The sequence below is a fragment of the Clytia hemisphaerica genome, unplaced genomic scaffold (genome assembly GCF_902728285.1).
Source record: "Clytia hemisphaerica strain Z4C2 unplaced genomic scaffold, Clytia hemisphaerica genome assembly, whole genome shotgun sequence".
Taxonomy (NCBI): domain Eukaryota; kingdom Metazoa; phylum Cnidaria; class Hydrozoa; order Leptothecata; family Clytiidae; genus Clytia; species Clytia hemisphaerica.
In genome coordinates, this window is record NW_027104377.1 from 169,419 (window position 1) to 187,511 (window position 18,093).

The 18,093-nt window shown below is 37.8% G+C and overlaps 2 protein-coding genes and 3 non-coding genes across 5 annotated transcripts; 4 read left to right on the forward strand and 1 right to left on the reverse strand.

Annotated features, from left to right (window-relative positions):
• Positions 1-2,234: 2,234 nt before the first annotated feature.
• On the forward strand, positions 2,235-5,055 carry LOC136818884 (large ribosomal subunit protein eL22-like). The gene is made up of 4 exons (XM_067075115.1): positions 2,235-2,329; positions 3,353-3,445; positions 3,732-3,850; positions 4,879-5,055. Exons 1-4 carry the CDS (start codon positions 2,318-2,320, stop codon positions 5,024-5,026), a joined length of 372 nt encoding a protein of 123 aa, XP_066931216.1. The 5' UTR covers positions 2,235-2,317; the 3' UTR covers positions 5,027-5,055.
• On the forward strand, positions 2,379-2,472 carry LOC136818925 (small nucleolar SNORD12/SNORD106). The gene has a single exon (XR_010848382.1). It is a non-coding gene; the product is annotated as a small nucleolar SNORD12/SNORD106 (small nucleolar RNA).
• LOC136818926 (small nucleolar SNORD12/SNORD106) lies at positions 2,619-2,712 on the forward strand. The gene has a single exon (XR_010848383.1). It is a non-coding gene; the product is annotated as a small nucleolar SNORD12/SNORD106 (small nucleolar RNA).
• On the forward strand, positions 2,743-2,835 carry LOC136818924 (small nucleolar SNORD12/SNORD106). Its single transcript, XR_010848381.1, has one exon. It is a non-coding gene; the product is annotated as a small nucleolar SNORD12/SNORD106 (small nucleolar RNA).
• A 7,818-nt stretch (positions 5,056-12,873) lies between the features above and the next one.
• LOC136818904 (uncharacterized) lies at positions 12,874-15,900 on the reverse strand. The gene has a single exon (XM_067075144.1). It carries the CDS (start codon positions 15,898-15,900, stop codon positions 12,874-12,876), a length of 3,027 nt encoding a protein of 1,008 aa, XP_066931245.1.
• Positions 15,901-18,093: the final 2,193 nt, after the last annotated feature.

An 18,093-nucleotide genomic window follows, 5' to 3' on the forward strand; every position in this document is an offset into this window, starting at 1 on the left:
ACGACGCCTAAATTATAGAAACATTGAAAAACTCGACCGAAACCCCAACAACCTTGTTCCCTGCGTATTATCAGCTTTTTGTTGATGCAGTAACTAGCATAAATAAACCCTGGGGTTCAAACCAGTTTAAGTTTATTTATTTAGTTGCGGAGTCTTAATTAAAGTTAAGTATCCCCGCTTTGATTTTGCAAATCCTACATCCTACAGGCTGATGTTTTGACCGCGTTCTCAGCTTAAGAGCTTGCCTTATAGTTAAAGTTAATCGACCTTTCTGACGTAGTTTTGGAGAATTGTTTTGCTTGCCGTTGGTCTTATCCATACTTGAAATCTTACTACTGTGGAATCTCACTCAGTCTAATTTGTTCAATATAAGACTCCTTTGGTGATATTGGTAGTAGTTTTAAACAAAAAACATGCATATATATACAGCGCTGCTCTTGTTCATACAGCAAATTTTTGGGACGTTAGCAAAAAATAAAAAAATATGAGAAATTTAAATTTCTGATGACGTAATCAAAAATTTTGAAAATTTTTAATATCAAACAAATCATATCAATCGAAAAAGTTTATCGAATAATCGATACTATTTTTCTGTGAAAATTTGAAGTGATTTTGATGAGTATTTCTCGAGATATTAAATTTTAAATTTTTATGACGTCATCGTTATGATGTCAAAAACCATGTTTTTGGATAATAACTTTTTTTGGTTGCAAAAAATAATTCCAACACAGCAATTTTGTTAATGTACGTTGGAATACGCTTCTTTTTTGATGTATGAATGAGTACCCTAAAATTAGTGCTATTAGTTTGCATTGGAGTTGGACATGCCGTAACTTACCCTGTGTAACAGAGGCCAAGTTTTCAAAGTGAAAATATTAACCTCTGAAGACGAGTAGGGGTTTTTCAATCGGAATGTACTGCATTGCAAAACGTTCGAAAATTGTCAATCGAATTTTATTTTTAAATAAAACCCAGAACACAGAAGTCGAAAAAATTTTGAGTGACAAAAATGAAGCGAGAGCTGTGATACTCACGGTAACGTAACTCGCCTGAGTTTATTGCCCCGCAGGGGCTTTTGTTGCTTGTAGCGGACTTTGCTCGCCAGAAAAATATTTTTATATCTCTCGACTCGAGTTTTGAATTTTCCAATTAATGGAATCATGATGGAATACACCAAGGATTTCTGAATAGGTTGGAGAATTTTTCAAACATCTGGAAGGTTTGGATGACGTAGTTTAGCCGGAAAAAGTTGTCAAAGTTTTTTGCAGCAGGGATCCCTCTGTCGTCTGTGAACACAAACACACAACTCTAGTAGTTTTCGCTTTTCCGCCCACTTTAATGTGTAGACGCTAGAGGGTGTACGTGGGCGGCTTCTACCGTGAAGTATCACAGCGCGAATAAATTCGATTGGAAAACCCAACCTCGTCCTCAGAGGTTAATATTTTCTCTTTGAAAACTTGACCTCTGATACTCAGGGTAGGCAGCTTCATCGTGGTGGTGTACCCAATAGGGTTTGAAGCCAATAAGTCCTACCAAAGTTGCGCGGCCTTGAGCGGCTCGCCTGGTTTTTACCCAAATGACAGATTGAAACTAAAATTTACCGCTAAATTTCGAAAAAAATATCAATCGTAAACAAAGGAATTGCTAGATTCAATCTGTCGTCCAAAATACGGCGCATTTTTTAAAGCTTCACTTTTTCTTGCCTGAGAAAGGTTAGAGATTGAACTCTAGCTCTTCGGGCTTATTAAACTCAATGGGTGTACCGTTTCGTCGGCAAAATAACCGAGTTTATGTATTTGCACTTTTGAGGACGGTAGAGTGACTGAAGCGATTTGGAAAAACCCGCAATTCCGCCCCGCAAAAGCGAGGTCCTCAGCTGGTCAGGGTCTACTCAAATTAGAACCTTACCGTCTCCGTCGCTGAAAAACAAACTTGCTATAGGGTCCGATGTGACCGATATATCCGCTTATAACGTCCCGGCAGTGCCAGGACCAGAGAGTGCCATAGAGATCTCGGTCGAGTTTGGTAAACCAGGGGGTCTATCAATATCGTTATTTGGGAAAAAAGCTTTTAATGAATCTTTTATCTAAGGAATATATTATTATTTCTTTTCTTATAAATTGAATAAAATTAGGATTTTTGGAAATAATATAAATTTTAGACATAAATAAACGATTTATTCTAAAGTAATTGAGTAGTTTTTACCCCCGTCTAAGAAACTTTCGATCGGCGTAAAGCATGTCATAAATTGTGAAATCATTCCTTTCACCAAACCATCGCAGAGAAGAGCAGCCACGAAAGCTCCAAAGTTCTCAAAATGGTCGCACAAGTAAGTTAACTTCCAGCATTTTCTCTTTGATTAACATACCTTGAAATTTGTTTAGGATGTGATGAATATTCTTTTTTCCCCATCTTATCGACTGTGGTGAAAAACATTGCTGAATTATAAGCCAGATATTCTGATCCTGTCACCTAAGTTTCAAGAGCTTTACTTTTCCATTCTTGAGTGGATATGATGTCTTATCTTTTTCCCCAGCTTATCGATTATGCTGATTAATGCTGTAATAAAAAGCCAAATTTTCTCTTTGATTAACATACCTTGAAATTTGTTTGGAATTGTTTAGGATGTGATGAATATTCTTTTTTCCCCATCTTATCGACTGTGGTGAAAAACATTGCTGAATTATAAGCCAGATATTCTGATCCTGTCACCTAAGTTTCAAGAACTTTACTTTTCCATTCTTGAGTGGATATGATGTCTTATCTTTTTTCCCCAGCTTATCGACTAAGCTGATTAATGCTGTAATAAAAAGCCAACTTTTCTGATCCATCCATGACATAAATTTAGGTCTTAGTTTGTTCGGTCATGTTAATGTTGGATTATACACTCGAGCAAGACAACAATCTTCCTGAACAAACCATAGATTTTTTGTCTTCGTGCGTTAAGCTCTTCCAAGCAAAAGGAAGTGAATAATGATTGCTAGGTTTTTGAAAACTTGTAAAACTTCTTATTGGTCAAGCGCTGAAATTGCAATGTCATGTGACTTAGATAGGAGCTCTCACCCAACCACGGCACACTTTTCAGCAAAACATGCCATCATCTACGGGTTATCTTTAGAATGGACAAGTAAGATTCAAGTAGGTTTCTTGCTTTATAAGAAAAACTGCATATTGTATTGATTTAATTTTAGTGTTGCCAATGATGACTAGCACAGGCTAGATTTGCTAATCCCAGCTCTCTGAGAACATTCTGATGAGAAAAGCAACTGAGGCAATTTCTTGATATTATTTTGTTCTCTGGAACCATGTTGTTTATATGAGGTGGTTGTAAAGAAATGTTTTTCCTGTTTAGAAGCCAAGAAAATCCAAGAAGAAGTCTACTCTCATCTTCAACATTGATTGCTCCCTTCCAGTTGAAGATGGAATCATGAAAGTTGATGACTTGGTAAGTTTACATTATAAGTGTGTATTTTGAATTTGAAAACTGCACTTTCTGAAGCTTTTCAAAAAGGCTTTGATTTAGTGGTTATGGGGAAAATCAAATGGTTTTTGCATGACTTTTAAAGTCTACTTTGTTGGGAATCAAGGAGGAGGCTGACCACAATGTCACTGTACCACTACATGCACATACTGCCTTTCTCTGCTTAATCATGAGCAGACTATTCTAAACATTTTCATCTTAGGGTCACCTTCCCTAAGAAATATGGCACTCGCCATTTCTTTTATTTTAGAAAACCTTCTTGTCGAGCAAGATTAAAGTTGAAGGAAAATTGAACAACTTAGAACAAATCAGTTTAGATGTCAATAAAAACAAAGTTACCATTACTGCTGACCGACAATTTTCAAAACGGTAAGATGAATTTTATTCATAAGGAAAACTATTTCTATTTCTACAGAAGCAAGTATTATATATCCTGGGCTTAATTCATGTGAGATGATGATTTCATGAACCACAGACCTGTTCTGAATTTCCGTGTGGACAGAGTTCATGCACCACCAACTGATCACATAGTTCTGACAACGAAACAAATTGAATTTCCTGTTTAAAATAAGACTGATTGGTATGAAATACCTTACTGGGCAGTAAGAGGGCTGGATTATGCTATTTTCTGAATCTGCTAAAATAAGGAAAGACTTTTAAGGAAACCTTGACAAAAACATTTTTTTTATTGGCATTGGGCTGATACAGGGGTGGGGTCCAAAAACATAATGATAAAAAAAAACAAGTATTGGGACATCTTTTCAGTCATTTCTTTCTTATTCCGTCCACAAACTTCACTGAAAGCATATAATTCACTCTTAGGTGCCAAATAAACGGGGTTGGAAAAATGTTTCAAATTAAATGTACTGGAGGTTGGAAATCGACCTTAAAAAGCCCTAGAAAGGGGTCAATAGACAAAATTTTAGGCTTTTTAGAGTAAAACGAGGAACTTTCCTTTTGGTAGCTTAAAATTTTTTCAAAAATTAATAAACGGGGAGTCCTAATAAGGTCCGGGGAAGTTTTATTTGTAGATGGATACAAATATATCATTTCCGTCCTGCCAGTAAGAGGGTTTTTGATTCAAATGACCATCTAATCCTTAGGTTTCTGACCAAATTCACAAAACCTATTCTCAGGTACCTACCCCCTCCCCATTTTTCAAAAGTTTTTCACTCTGTCTTTTACAACTATCAAGCAAATTGAGCCTATATGTCTTTAATTAAAAAGTGAGATGATGATTTCATGAACCACAGACCTGTTCCGAATATCCATGTGGACAGAGTTCATGCACCACCAACTGATCATTTAAACAACTTTGCCTAAATTTGACAAAAGAGGCTTGTTAGCAGATTACTTTTGAAGACTTTCTCGTTAGACATGTTTTTATTCCTTTTTAGTTACTTGAAGTACTTGACCAAGAAATACTTGAAGAAAAACAACCTTCGTGACTGGCTTCGAGTTGTGGCTTCAACACACACCGACTACGAATTGAGATACTTCCAAATCAACAATGATGAAGAGGAAGACGACGATGATAATGAATAAATTAAAGATCTTTATTTAAGACAACAAAAGATTGTTTTCTTTCATGTCTCCAGATACACACACTATAATCTCAGTTTTATGCTGTAATCCTGGGAACAACTAGGTTAGAGTCTACTGAACTTTGCTTTCTAACGATTTTAATGGGAGGTCTGATAACACACAAAAACGTAAGAATACTTCAGATAATGATGAGAGCATGAAGGTTGGCAGGGTTGATCCTTGGAGGTTTTAAAACTTGATTTAAAGCAAGGAAACTTTCTTGAGAAAAAAAATAAAACTCGGATCTAAAGACCTTTTTCTTTCATATATGGGAGGCTTTTTATGTTTTCATCACATATTGATTTGATAAAATTCATTGGTTTTGTTGTTTTTAACTTTTAGCATAGAAAACGAATCAACTTGCCAAAACACGTGAGATTACTGACTAGCAAAATTAAATAGTTACTACAAAATTCATTGCATTTTCACTTAGTAACCTGTCCAAAAGTCTATTCGTGGCAAAAAAATTGCTATTTTTCGGTTGTTTTCACGAAATTAAATTTAAATCCAGAAATTTCGATAATTAATATATGTAATCGTCAGCCGTGCAAAATTACTCGAATCTGATTGGTTTAGAGGAGTGCAATTAATCGTTAATTGCACTATTACCACTTTTTGCACTCTTCGGCGGGGGGACACTTTTGTCCCCTTATTCTTTTCTCTCCCAAGTCCTGTGTCAGAGACTTTTTTTAACTATATGATAAAAAACAAAGAAATTTTACGTTACAATAGCTTCTTTTAATTGAAAACAAAGAAAAATTACACTGCAATGTTTTCTTTTTAAACAAAAGAAAAAAAGGAGGTTTTCGAATGTTTACAAAAATATAAAAGTTAGAAAAAGATTCTTTTTCAAAACTATTTACTGACGATTACCTCGGAATCGTATGTTTTGTCGTGCAATTAACGATTAATCACTCGTAACAAAGGAGAAAATACCGTAATTTGCACTCGTCCTTCGGACTCGTGCAAATACTATTTTCTCCTTTGTTACTCGTGATTAATCGTTAATTGCACTCCAAACCATACGATTAGTACTAGTAATCGTATGGTTTGGAGTGCAATTAACGATTAATCACGAGTAACAAAGGAGAAAATAGTAATTTGCACGAGTCCGAAGGACGAGTGCAAATTACGGTATTTTCTCCTTTGTTACGAGTGATTAATCGTTAATTGCACGACAAAACATACGATTCCGAGGTAATCGTCAGTAAACATTCGAAAACCTCCTTTTTTTCTTTTGTTTAAAAAGAAAACATTGCAGTGAAATATTTCTTTGTTTTCAATTAAAAGAAGCTATTGTAACGTAAAATTTCTTTGTTCTTTTTTATATTGAAGAAAAAAAATGTCTTTGTTTTTTATTATATAGTAAAAAAAAGTCTCTGACACAGGACTTGGGAGCAAAAAGAATAAGGGGACAAAAGTGTCCCCCCGCCGAAGAGTGCAAAAAGTGGTAATAGTGCAATTAACGATTAATCGCACTCCTCTAAACCAATCAGATTCGAGTAATTTTGCACGGCTGACGATTACTAGTACTAATCACATGATAACGAGTGCAATTCGAATATAATTGCACGAGTGATTTTTTTGTTATTAATTTGCCGAGTCCGAAAGGACGAGGAAAATTTGAAACGAAAAAATCACGAGTGCAATTTTCGAATTGTACGAGTTATTATGTGATTACGAGCTAATCGCACAATGACTGTCACTACTTTTTCCCAGTTAGGAAAGTAAATTACAGAAATTACACTGAGAGTTGTATCTCTTTCTCTTTGTGTCTTTCTTTTAATGTTGTTTTTTGATTTTCTTTCTCACAAAATAAATTTCGAATGCAATTAAAACGTTCGATGCAAAAAAAATGTAAGAAAAAACATTAAAATCAATTTTGTAAACATTGGCGCCGCATTGGAGAGTGTGATTAACGATTAATTGCTCTCTTTGAGGGAGTGCCAAATAAGAAAAAATAACCCATCGTGCGATTAGACACTTTAGGCGTACAACAAACTTTCGCGAGGGCAAAATTCACGACTGTACTTTTGCGAAAAAATAACGCGAGCATAAACTTTCGCGAAACATTGAGAATTTTCACATGAAAAAAAATGGCTTAGAGGGACAAATACTTCTTGGATTGGCATTTGTCCTTTGACTTATTAGTCTTTTAGCAGGCTAAAAAGTGCCAGTCCAGGGAAAGTGTGCATCAATTGTGCGTTTTTGACTAGAAAGCATGAAATTTGATACAGTGGTACCTTAGGGGGTAAGAAACATTTTAAGCCTCTGACCCACTTCCGAAACACCTGTTTGTGTATTTTACAGACCAGAATGCCTACCACGCAAGAAAAAAAACTTTTATCTTCAAAGCATGTCATATGATATATCGTTGGAAAGGTTTTCTCACACTGATTCTAAAAAACATCACAACATATATCTGAAAATGGACTGGGTCCGAGTTATGAGCTACAGAAGTAATTTACAGACCAGTCTGTATGCCGTCCTGGTCTGTAAATTACTCCTATGGCTTATTTCACGGACTCAGTCCATTTTGAGATGCATATCATGATGATTTTTAGAATCGCTATGAAAAATCCTTTCCAACGGTATATGATATGACATGTTTTGGAACAAAAATAAAAATTTTTTTCGGGCATGCAGACTGGTCTGTAAATTACTTCCGTGGCCCATTACCTCGGACCCAGTCCATTTTCAGACATATGTTGTGATGTTTTTTAGAATCAATGTTTCTTACCCCCTAAGGTACCACTGTACCAAATTTCATGCTTTCTAGTCAAAAATGCACAATTGTATTCATTTTTAGCACACTTTCCCTGGACTATAAGGCCGCTACCCACTCAGCATTTTATGGTCGTCGAACAAGGCGCATGGCTTAATTATTGCATAAATTACATAAATCAAGCATTCAAAGGCTGTCGCTTTGAGCGCAACAAGAGTTGAAACTTTTTAACTTTTTTCGCGAAGCTGTACAGCTCATCCTTTGTTTTTCTAAAATCAACCAATCAGAAAAGAGTATTTTCTTCTTGTATCGTGTGCAAAAGATGTGTATCATGTGCAAAAGATGATGAACAAAAGAAAAGAGAAAAAATGTGCTGCAGAGTGGAATGAGAAAAGCGCTCAGCGAACAAAGAGCTCGAGCCGTGCACTTTGTTCGGCGACCATAAAATGCTGAGTGGGTAGCGGCCTTTAAAAGTTACATTTTATTCAAAGTTTAAAGTTTTACAGATTTTCTACACTCGTTTTGTTTTATAGGCCTTTATAAGCATACTGAAGCTCAAATTTCCAGAAAAATTAAGCATACCTTAAGGCTCTACCGTGAGTATCACAGCGCGAATAAATTCGAGCTGTGAAGACAAAGTTTTTTTTTAATACAAGATCTTGTAGAAAAACGCTCGCAAAGTAGATATTTTTCACATTTTGGATTCGTTTGGCTTAGAGGAGGTTGCGGATCATGTCTGATTTGCTTTTTCAGAAAAATCGTGAGAAATGAAAGGCGGAACGATTATGTCAGTAGGGAACTTTGCGATAGCTTGCTAACTCAACTAGATTTTCCTTGCAACTGTACCTAACTGACGTACGGGTCAGATCAGTGAGGGCAATTTTTCAGTCCCTTTTGATAACATTTTCATACTTTATGATAAAGACAAAAGACCCCGAGATACCAGGCTCTTTTAAACCACAAACGAGAAAACCTTTTTATCGTTTTATACTCCTTCTCTTCATAAAAAATATCTCCAGATTATCTTTCAAGGATGAAGAGTGAACCGTCCCTATTTTTCATTTTTTTAAATGAACAGCATAAAAGTTTAAAGAAACAATTTTATTATGAAGCAAGATGGAGCACACTAATTGGGTTTTAAATTTAGCACGAGTTGTTGCGATAAACAGACTGTACCTTTAAAAGGTTGGTGAGTTCAGTCAAAACACAGATTTGATCTGCAGCGTCACGCTTCACCTTGTCTTAATAGATGAGTCAAATTGAAACAACTATCGCAAAACAAACTCTCTGGTAGTTTTTCTCAACTTCAGAAAAGAAAATACCCTATTATGGCACACAAATTGAGTGTTTTATTCCCTAGGAATAGGGCCCATAGAAATTCTTCAAACGGAGAAAAGTTTCATTCCATTTGTGATAAAAAAAGCTGGGCGATTTTATTCATTCATGCCAGCTGTAATTCTGAAATATTAAACGACTTACCCTTTTTTGCAAGACTTCATCGTTCCTGACACACACAGCAAACAAGCCAAGAATGGATCACTATTACTGGAAGTAAATATTCTAACTTCTTTATCGCAAACTGTACTGTAGTGTCAAGGAGTAATAAGTTTGGAATCGAATCTAAAACATTTCCTCTCCAACTCCTCCAGGTCCAAAGCAAATTTTGAGTATTTGGATCAAGTGAAACATTTTGCATCAGGGCTATGGGTGTCATTAGAAGTATTCACCCTCCCCAAAGATTTAGACTTTCTCAAAGTCTTTGCCTTAATTTATTCTCCAATCCACAACAAAATATCCAGCCAAATATTTTTGTCTAGCACTAGCAGCACAGCAGCACTTCTGAATTTCAGCAACTGACAGTAGCTATTCTTCTATTGATAGATCCCATATTTCGGATCAGCCAGGATAGATATATGACAAGAAAACTTTTTAATCAGTTTGATCATCACGTTTATTTTTTTCATTCGAAATTCTTTTTGTTTTGATTCGATTTTTGTGTTATTTTTCTTTCTTGAGTGACGTAATTGTGTTCTGCATTTTAAAAACAAAATTCGATTGACAATTTTCGAACGTTTTGCAATGCAGCGCCTTCCGATTAGAAAACCCAACCTTGTCCTCAGAGGTTAATATTTTCTCTTTGAAAACTTGACCTCGCAACCCTTATACAATACGGTATTAAGGCTCAGCCAAAGAAAAATATATACAGGGTGTCCCTAATTAAAGTATCGAGTTTGAACATGAGTAGAAAAGTTTGTGTGTGTTATCGCTAAAATATAAGAACGTTCTCCATCACACAGGCTTATTACAAAAGGTAGTTACAACCACAGATATCTAAGCCCGAAGGGCTAGATTTGCAACTTTAAGCTTTCTCCAGCGAAAAAAAGTGAAGCAAAAATTTGACTTTTTAAATTTCGTGCCGATGGATAGGATCTAGCATTTTAATTGTTTTCGGAGCGCGAGATCAAAAAACGTAGGCGACAAACGCTATTTCACATCTCTCAAACCGGTGAAATTGCATATTTTAGTCACGTGACTCTGGTAGGAAATCCTTCCAAAGATGAGCTTCACTTTTTGATAAAAGCCGCAAATCTAGCCCTTCGGGCTTTACAGATATCTGTCGTTACAACGTATAAATTAATCGTGTAATGACAAAGAAAAAAGAGGGAGAGCTTAAAATACAATTTTGTGAACACGCACATAAAACTTTCTACTCATAGTTGTGTTTCGACTCGATACTTTAATTAGGGACACCCTGTAGAACAAACATGTATAATGCATATCAAAACTGGTATTACTATTAGTACTGTATTATACAGAATCCAAATTAATCCCTATATACTATAAAATATCAAAAAGCACCAATTCAAGAGAGAAAGTGTAGCAGTCTGTTTTTGAAACATGAACACAACACTATAAAGATTCGAAATCATATGGTAAACATTCGAAAACAAGAATGTCTTCATTTCTCTCAAGATTAATTTTTTACCCCCCCCCCTTCATATTTTTTTTACCCGGGGGGGGGGGTACTTAGGCAAAATGGGTGCTAGCCAGGAAACCCTCAGCCCTCAGCTTCGCTGGCTCGCGAGGGCTGAGGGTTTCCTGGCTAAATGGGTGCCGGGTATGTGCGAGCCATAAGGGTACCTTTTCTCATTCCTCAAAAGTCTCTCAAAGGGGTACAAATTCAAAAGTTAGTCTCTGAAAGGGTCCCAAAATCACAAAAATCTAAAAATTTTCTCTCAAAGGGTCACGACTTCCAAAAATTTTGACCAAATTTGGTGAAAATCAAACCAAAATTTGGAAAAAATGGACCAAAATTTAGGAAAAAGTCTCTCAAAGGGTCCCAAAATCACCAAAATTTGTCTCTCAAAGGGTCGATTTTCGATTTTCGGCTCGGACATACCCGTCACCTCGCAAACCTAGTACCCCCCCCGAGTTTTTTTACCAAGCATAGGGTTAAGCATAGTCGAGGCACAAAATTGAGCTTTACTTAACTTAAAGCATAGTGAGCTTCAGCCGAAATTTACCGTATGCTTATAAAATAAATAAAATGAGTGTATTCTGTCAAGAATTTTCGCGAGCATTTTTCCTAGGTTTTTTAAGGATATTTACTTTCGCGAAAGTTGTACGCCTAAAGTAATAAAGCAGCAAATTCTCAACTTCAGTTGAGCTAGAATATGTATGTGCATGTCCCAATTTGTTCGGATTTGGCACACTTGTCCTTGGGTGAATATCTGGGGGGCTTTTTTTGCCAAAACGATCTTTAATAATAATGAGTTTTACTGAAGTTGAGCCTTGTGAGATCTAGAAGTTTCGGTTTCAGTACTTTCAGTTTTTTATTGGGAGCTAGGGGAGAAAGGTTCTATAGCTATAGGGGGGGGGGTTGTAGGGGTTCGAAATACCGTTTTCCCGTCAAAGTTTTTGCGGAATCCCGAAAATTGAAAACAATTATAACACCGTCACACCGGTTTGTATAGGTTCAAATACCGACATAATGACAAAAAATAAGGCCAAATACCGTCACTGTCTGATTTTAAAATACCGTACTAAAAAAGGCCCAATCCCGTCACACCGTAAAAGTACACCCCCTGCTCTAGGCTGCATGCTTCCCCAAATTAGTTTTGATATAGAGGGGATGATTATCAGAAGGGGGATGTGTGCAGCCTACCCCTCTATATAAAATTCGCGATTTTTTTGTAATTTTTCACAATCAAAGGTACTTCAAATTTGCAAGATTATTTATACGCTCCACCAACCTCGATCCCTGCGTATTATCAGCTATTTTTGATTCTTACTGATAGCGCTAGATAATACCCTGGCATTGGCTGGTTTTCGAACGCGAAAGATTACGTAATTCAAAAACAAAACGTCAGATTTCATTCGTTCTTCTTTTTTGAAGTCGTTGCATTGCAGTGTAACTTTGTAACGTCAGAATATTTTATGACGTATTGTTTTGAGAAGTTCCCCCTCTGAGAGGGGGAACTCGCATCAGCCAACACCAGGGATTCTCTGGCGTCAATTAGTAACGTAAATAAAGCCTGGGATACACGGGGACGAGGTTGACGCTCCACTTTACATGTTTTTTGTAAGCACACTTACAAGTATATCCATCTCTATGCTCAGATTTGGCAAAAAAATTCCCCAAAAAAATTAAACTAATGCTAAGCATTACCTGAGCCTACATTTCAGACAGTTTCTGATTTTGGCTGGAGATTTTACGTAATTTCCCTCGAGATACTTTCTGCCCGCAGCACAGATTTCATTTATCCATTGGAAAATATATATCTGTGTTCACATCCGTGAATATTATATTTCAGATATACTTACAATAGGGGCAATAAATTAGAGTAAATTTGGTTTGATAAATAAATAAAATAATAATTGAAAACAATAACCGCTAGTGGCACTAGACTGTAGCTAGCAGCAAGTAACAATGAGTCTAACCTAGGATCTAACGAAAATGACCGATTGAAAAAGAATGTAATAGCACAACTAAGTAGTTGCGCCGGGCTGTAAAGAAACAGAAACTTGAAAATTTCATAAAAACTCAATAAAATTTATAAAAAAAAAAATTAATTAAGAAACATTAATTATTGCTAACTCTTGAACGAGAGTTAGTCAGTTCAATATCATTTGTATTCAGTTCTCTACTCCAAATGGAACGGGATCCACGAATACATAACAAAGATGATCTCAACAAGCTGAATGATATTTTTGATCGAATAAACGAAATTGATTCATGGAGACGTACACCACGTTTTTCAGCAAGCATCACGGCCAATCTTTTGTAGAATGTTTGGCATTCACGTCCCATACCTCCGTTTGTAGAAAATACTAATGGGGTGAAGGTACCATTTTCGACACTGTTCACACGTTCATTGTAATGTCTCTTTTTCTCATTTTCGTTTCTTTGGAAGCACTTGCTGAGCTCCAAACCCCTGTACCTTCGAGCGCTTAGGTCAAAGACCCTAATATCAAAAAATGCTCTTTGGCCAGGTGTCCAGAACCCAGTTGCGCTAACGTCAAGTCGTGCTCCTTCGGACGTATTCGCGGTTTTGTGCGTCAGTCCTTCGCCGTCAAGGGTGATTAGTCTCGGCTCGTTTCGTACGTTGACGCATACCTCATCCAAAAGTTTAGCAGTGATATCTCGTACCTCGTTATGTCTAAGAGTAACGTAGCCTCCTTTCTTGCAGGACAGAGCATGGCTGATATCAAAACGATTACCACAGACACATTCACTTGGTAGACGAGGGATACTCCAGTCATAACGAATTCGCAGTGCATCGTGAAACTGTTCCTTGTTAAGATCATAGCCTTGATCTCTGATTGGAAGGTTGGTCAACCAGTTCGATGCTCCGGTATAGCAATTGGCTTCGTGGATTCGTTTTTGATCATCAGTCATTTCCGCCCTGATACGATCTTGTTTGTCTTGATTTCTTCGGGTTTTCTCAGTTTTGATCGCTGCTTTTGTTTTTGTTTCATTGTCATTTGGTGGTTGGAGGTTCAAGATTTGGTTTTGTAGATGTTTGGTGAATTGTCTCGAGTTTTCGTGTTCGATGGGTGCGATCTCGCATACGTTTTTGAGACCGAGGCCTCCCAGTCTAGGTGGTAATGATAACAAGTCTCTTTCTAAGTCATTTACAATTTTACCCCCTGTAATGGCTGGAATGAGTTGGTGTCTGACGATTGTTTCGATGGGTGTTAAGTAGTTTTCCATTTCTGGAATTGTTCTTAAAAAATACGAAAAACGATGCTGGTAACCGCTGGTGTAACACGTGTATGCTGATTGTGGTTGAGTCACCGCTATTTCTGAAAGAAGAGTAAGTTCCTTGCACCATTTATCAACAATTTCTTTACAGTAATGGTCTTTAAAGTTTATACTACCAATAACTGCACCGAGATGCCTTTCACCGTCTTTTGAAACCTGGATGTTCGTTTCCCGGAAAATTTCTTCAGCCTCGTCTAGGTATTCCTCTTTAACGATAAGCCACGATTTAGTCGGCTGTGGAAAGTAGCCGAAGTGAGGACCAACGGTTGTAATTCGTGACCACCAGCGTTTTAACGAGAGAAGCTTTCCAACAGAAGTTATATCGTCAGCGAATGCTGCCATTTTATCGGGGATATCTGCAATTATTGATAGCATTATATTCAAAAGAGGTGTTATTCCAATTGCGTACACTGCCATACCGATCGGATCTCCTTGAGTGGTTCCTTCATTTGACTTAAGCTCGACACCACCGATAACGAAAAGTCTAGCTGGAGAGCGATAGCAGTTATTTACATAGCGAGCAAATATTGGATATAGCACCTGGACGTTGTGAAGTAGAGCTTTCCGGTTAATGTTATTAAAAGCGTTAGCAGCATCAACTAGTATTACTGCTTCGGCTGCTTCGTTTTCAAATACAGATCGCATCGCGTGGATTGCTGCTTCACTGCCACCTTTCTGGCCGGAACACATCTGTACTCTACTGCCACCGACGATAACGTCCTCTTTAACGACTGCCATTACGAGCTTCCCACTGATGCGCCTCAAAACCTCTCCTACGCCGATTGGTCGTACTCCTGGTTGTTTATCAAGCGGGACTAGTCGTGCAGCTAAGAAACCCTGTAATGATTCATCGTTAGTTTCTTGGGTGCAAAGTTTTCGCGTTAGCTTTGCGATCGATTTTCGAAGATCCTTTCCACAATCGCCGTAAACTTTCGATGTAAGTGGTTTACGCCATCCATCTGCGTCCATACCCGATGGTCCCGATCCACCTTGTGTCGATAAGGCTGCTTTCGATACCATCTCTTCATCAATACACTCAAAAACAATCGGATCTATATGCTGAATTGGACCATTGAGCAGGTTGTTTTCATTGGTATCGCGACCTTCAGGATGTTTTTGTCGAAGGAGATTGATCGTTTGATCGTCCAGTGGTAGCACGCCTCCACTCATGTTGTTGGTGAGTAGTTTGATTGCCCCGTTAACATCGCCTTTTTCCATTTTCATCTTAAATTGCTTCGATAGAGCTTCAATAGTTTTCTTTTCGACCGGCTTTGGCAATCTCGATTGAAGCGTCTCGGCCTCTTTGACAAGGGCTTCGATATCTCCTCTTCGCCATTGGAGCAGTCTCCTCTCTAATGCTTCGACGTGATCGTGGGCTTTGGAAGTTTTGCTTGGTTTCTGAAGAAGCAAAGCTGGCATTATATGGACAGCTTTCATCGATACAACTCCGAGAGGACTATCTTCGATCCATGCATTGAGTAGCCTTGTCACTTCTCGGATGAAATCTTTGCCTGTACGTCCACTCGGTAACTTGAAAAGATTTTTTCGCCAATAAACTATCTTTTCATAACTATTGTTTATCAGTCTCTCAAAGTCAGTTCCTTTGATATCTCCCCAGTAAAATCTCTCTGGGATTCGCTCGATGTTGTTTTGAGGTTGCGGTTCTGGTTCTGCTTCTGGTTCTGGTGGTAACTGGACTCGATCTGTGACTATTTTGCATTGTCTTTGATGTTGAAGAGCACCTCTAGCAGTACGGAACAGTTTTCCACACTTTACACATGGAACAGACGGTTCGTCTTGATGCGTACTGTTTACTGTGGCGGGATCACCGGCTTCTGCAATCATGGTTTTCTTCTAAATCAGCTTTTGAACATTTTTGTACTTGATTCTTTTTCAGCAATTCGTTGCGTGATCAAATTTTTCAATGTTCAAAAATAATTTTCACAAGATTGACAGTTAAACGTCCGCCATCTTGCGTTGCCACCACTCATTTTCTTTCTGTGTTCACATCTGCGCACTTTTGATAAAGTACAGAATAGAGTTTGATTTAGAGCTAACTTTAGTTAGGTTAGGTTAATTTTAAGGAAGACAAATTAACGCCCGCAATACACCCTTCCGCCATCATTCTACGCACTGTAGAAGCCATTGCTCAAATCCCAGTATCACTATTTATACGGGAGTGAAACCACGCTTAGTCTTTCTTACTCTTGTGTTTTCAATTTGTTGGGACGACATGTGCAGCAGACCCAAGACCATGTTTTCAAGTGTCAAAGAAAAGTCTGGATAGTTAATTAAATAAATCAATAACTCTCAATGGATGTTTGCTCTGCTGGTCCTTACCTTACACTCTATGATTGCTGTTGGCTATTCTACTGCTGAATTCCTTCAAAAACAATAAACATTGGATTGCTGACTGATGACAACCAAATATCCAAGAAGCTCCCATCCACACACGTTTGTTACTTGCGTACTCGTTCTCCTCGAAGTCACAGTCCCAGATGCACTTGTCTTCATTCTCTTCATTGGATGGTCTTTCAACAAAATGGAAAGTTAAGTGAACAGTCTTGTAAGTTCAAATTTCTATTCTCATCCTCCCCCCTCTCCAACATAATCAAATCTTGGTATCTTTCATGGTCTACTTTGATGGTACGTGTACGTCCCTGAGTTTGTTTTGCTGGTCATGGCACATGGGCAATCTTAGTCGTGGAAAGGAACCACATTAGGTTTGCGTACCCTTGCTTTGTTGGTTTCAAGTTGCAATTTTTGTCTTTCATTTCTCTGGGGGGGCTTCTAACTATCCACCCATGGGTTCATACATCGTAAGTCGGGCAGTTGTTTTCACCCTATGTTGTTTTTTCCCTTCCTTTTAATCCCTGGTAACATCCAATGACGTTGATACATTAGCCATTTCATTATTCTAGCCTACGTACCTTTGGAAGCCTTGGTTGATGATAGCCCTGGGTTTCATGCGTTATCATCTTTTACCTTTTTGTTTTTAACTGGGGCTTTTAACTATCCACCCATGGGTTCATATGTCAAGTCGGGCAGTTGTTTTTCACCCCATTTGTTCTCCCTTCTTTAATCCCCGTTGATATATCCATTGGTGTTGGTTGATACATTGGTAATTATTTCAGCTTAAATGTACCTTTCGGAAATCTACTGGTTGGATAGCCCTGGGCTTATGTGCTAGTTTCACCTTTTGTTTTTAACTGGGTTTCTCACTATCCACCCATAAGTTCACTTTAAGTTAGGCATTTGTTTTTCACCACTCTTTTCTTCATCCTATCATTCCTGTTGACGTCCAATGACGTCATGATGCATTGGTAATTATTTAGCCTATGAACTTTTGGAGACCTTTGTGTTGTCATGTTATACTTTTGTTTTTAACTGGGTTTCTAACTAGCCACCCATGGGTTCACCTGTAAATTGGGCAGTTTTTTCTTTTCCTTCTTTTTTTTTTCACCTGGCCTTTTTTGTTTTTCATTCTATTATTCCTGGCGACGTCTAATGACGTCATGATACACTGGTAATAATCTTAGCCTATGATCCCATGCAAACCTACTGGTTGGGTAGCTCTTGGTCTTGTGTCGTCAAGTTTTATTTTGTCTTAACTGGGTTTCTTACTATCCACCCATGGGTTCACCTGTAAGTTGGATACTTGTTTTTTCACCCTTTTCTTCATCCTATCACTCATGTCGACGTCCAATGATGCATTACACCTTAGTAATTACTTAGCCTATGAACTCTTCGGAAACCTACTGGTTGGATAGCCCCGGGTTTCTGCGTTGTCATGTTTTACTTTTGTTTTTAACTGGGTTTCTAACTATCCACCCAAGAGTTCACCTGTAAGTTGGACAGTTGTTTTTCACCCTTCTTTTCTTCATCCATCACTCATGCCGACGTCCAATGACGTCATGATACATTGGTAATTACTTAGCCTATGAGCTTTTGGGAACCTACTGATTGGATAGCCCTGGGTCTGTGCTGTCATGTTTACTTTTATTTTAGTTGGGTTTCTAACTATCCACCCATGGGTTC

What these genes read in the sequence shown, in the direction of transcription:
- LOC136818904 (XM_067075144.1), bottom strand. Translation starts at nt 15,900, where the DNA reads ATGATTGCAGAAGCCGGTGATCCCGCCACAGTAAACAGTACGCATCAA.
- LOC136818884 (XM_067075115.1), top strand. An exon ending in TCATGAAAGTTGATGACTTG is followed by an intron (nt 3,446 to 3,731) that starts GTAAGTTTACAT and finishes CTTTTATTTTAG; the next exon opens with AAAACCTTCTTGTCGAGCAA. An exon ending in GACCGACAATTTTCAAAACG is followed by an intron (nt 3,851 to 4,878) that starts GTAAGATGAATT and finishes ATTCCTTTTTAG; the next exon opens with TTACTTGAAGTACTTGACCA.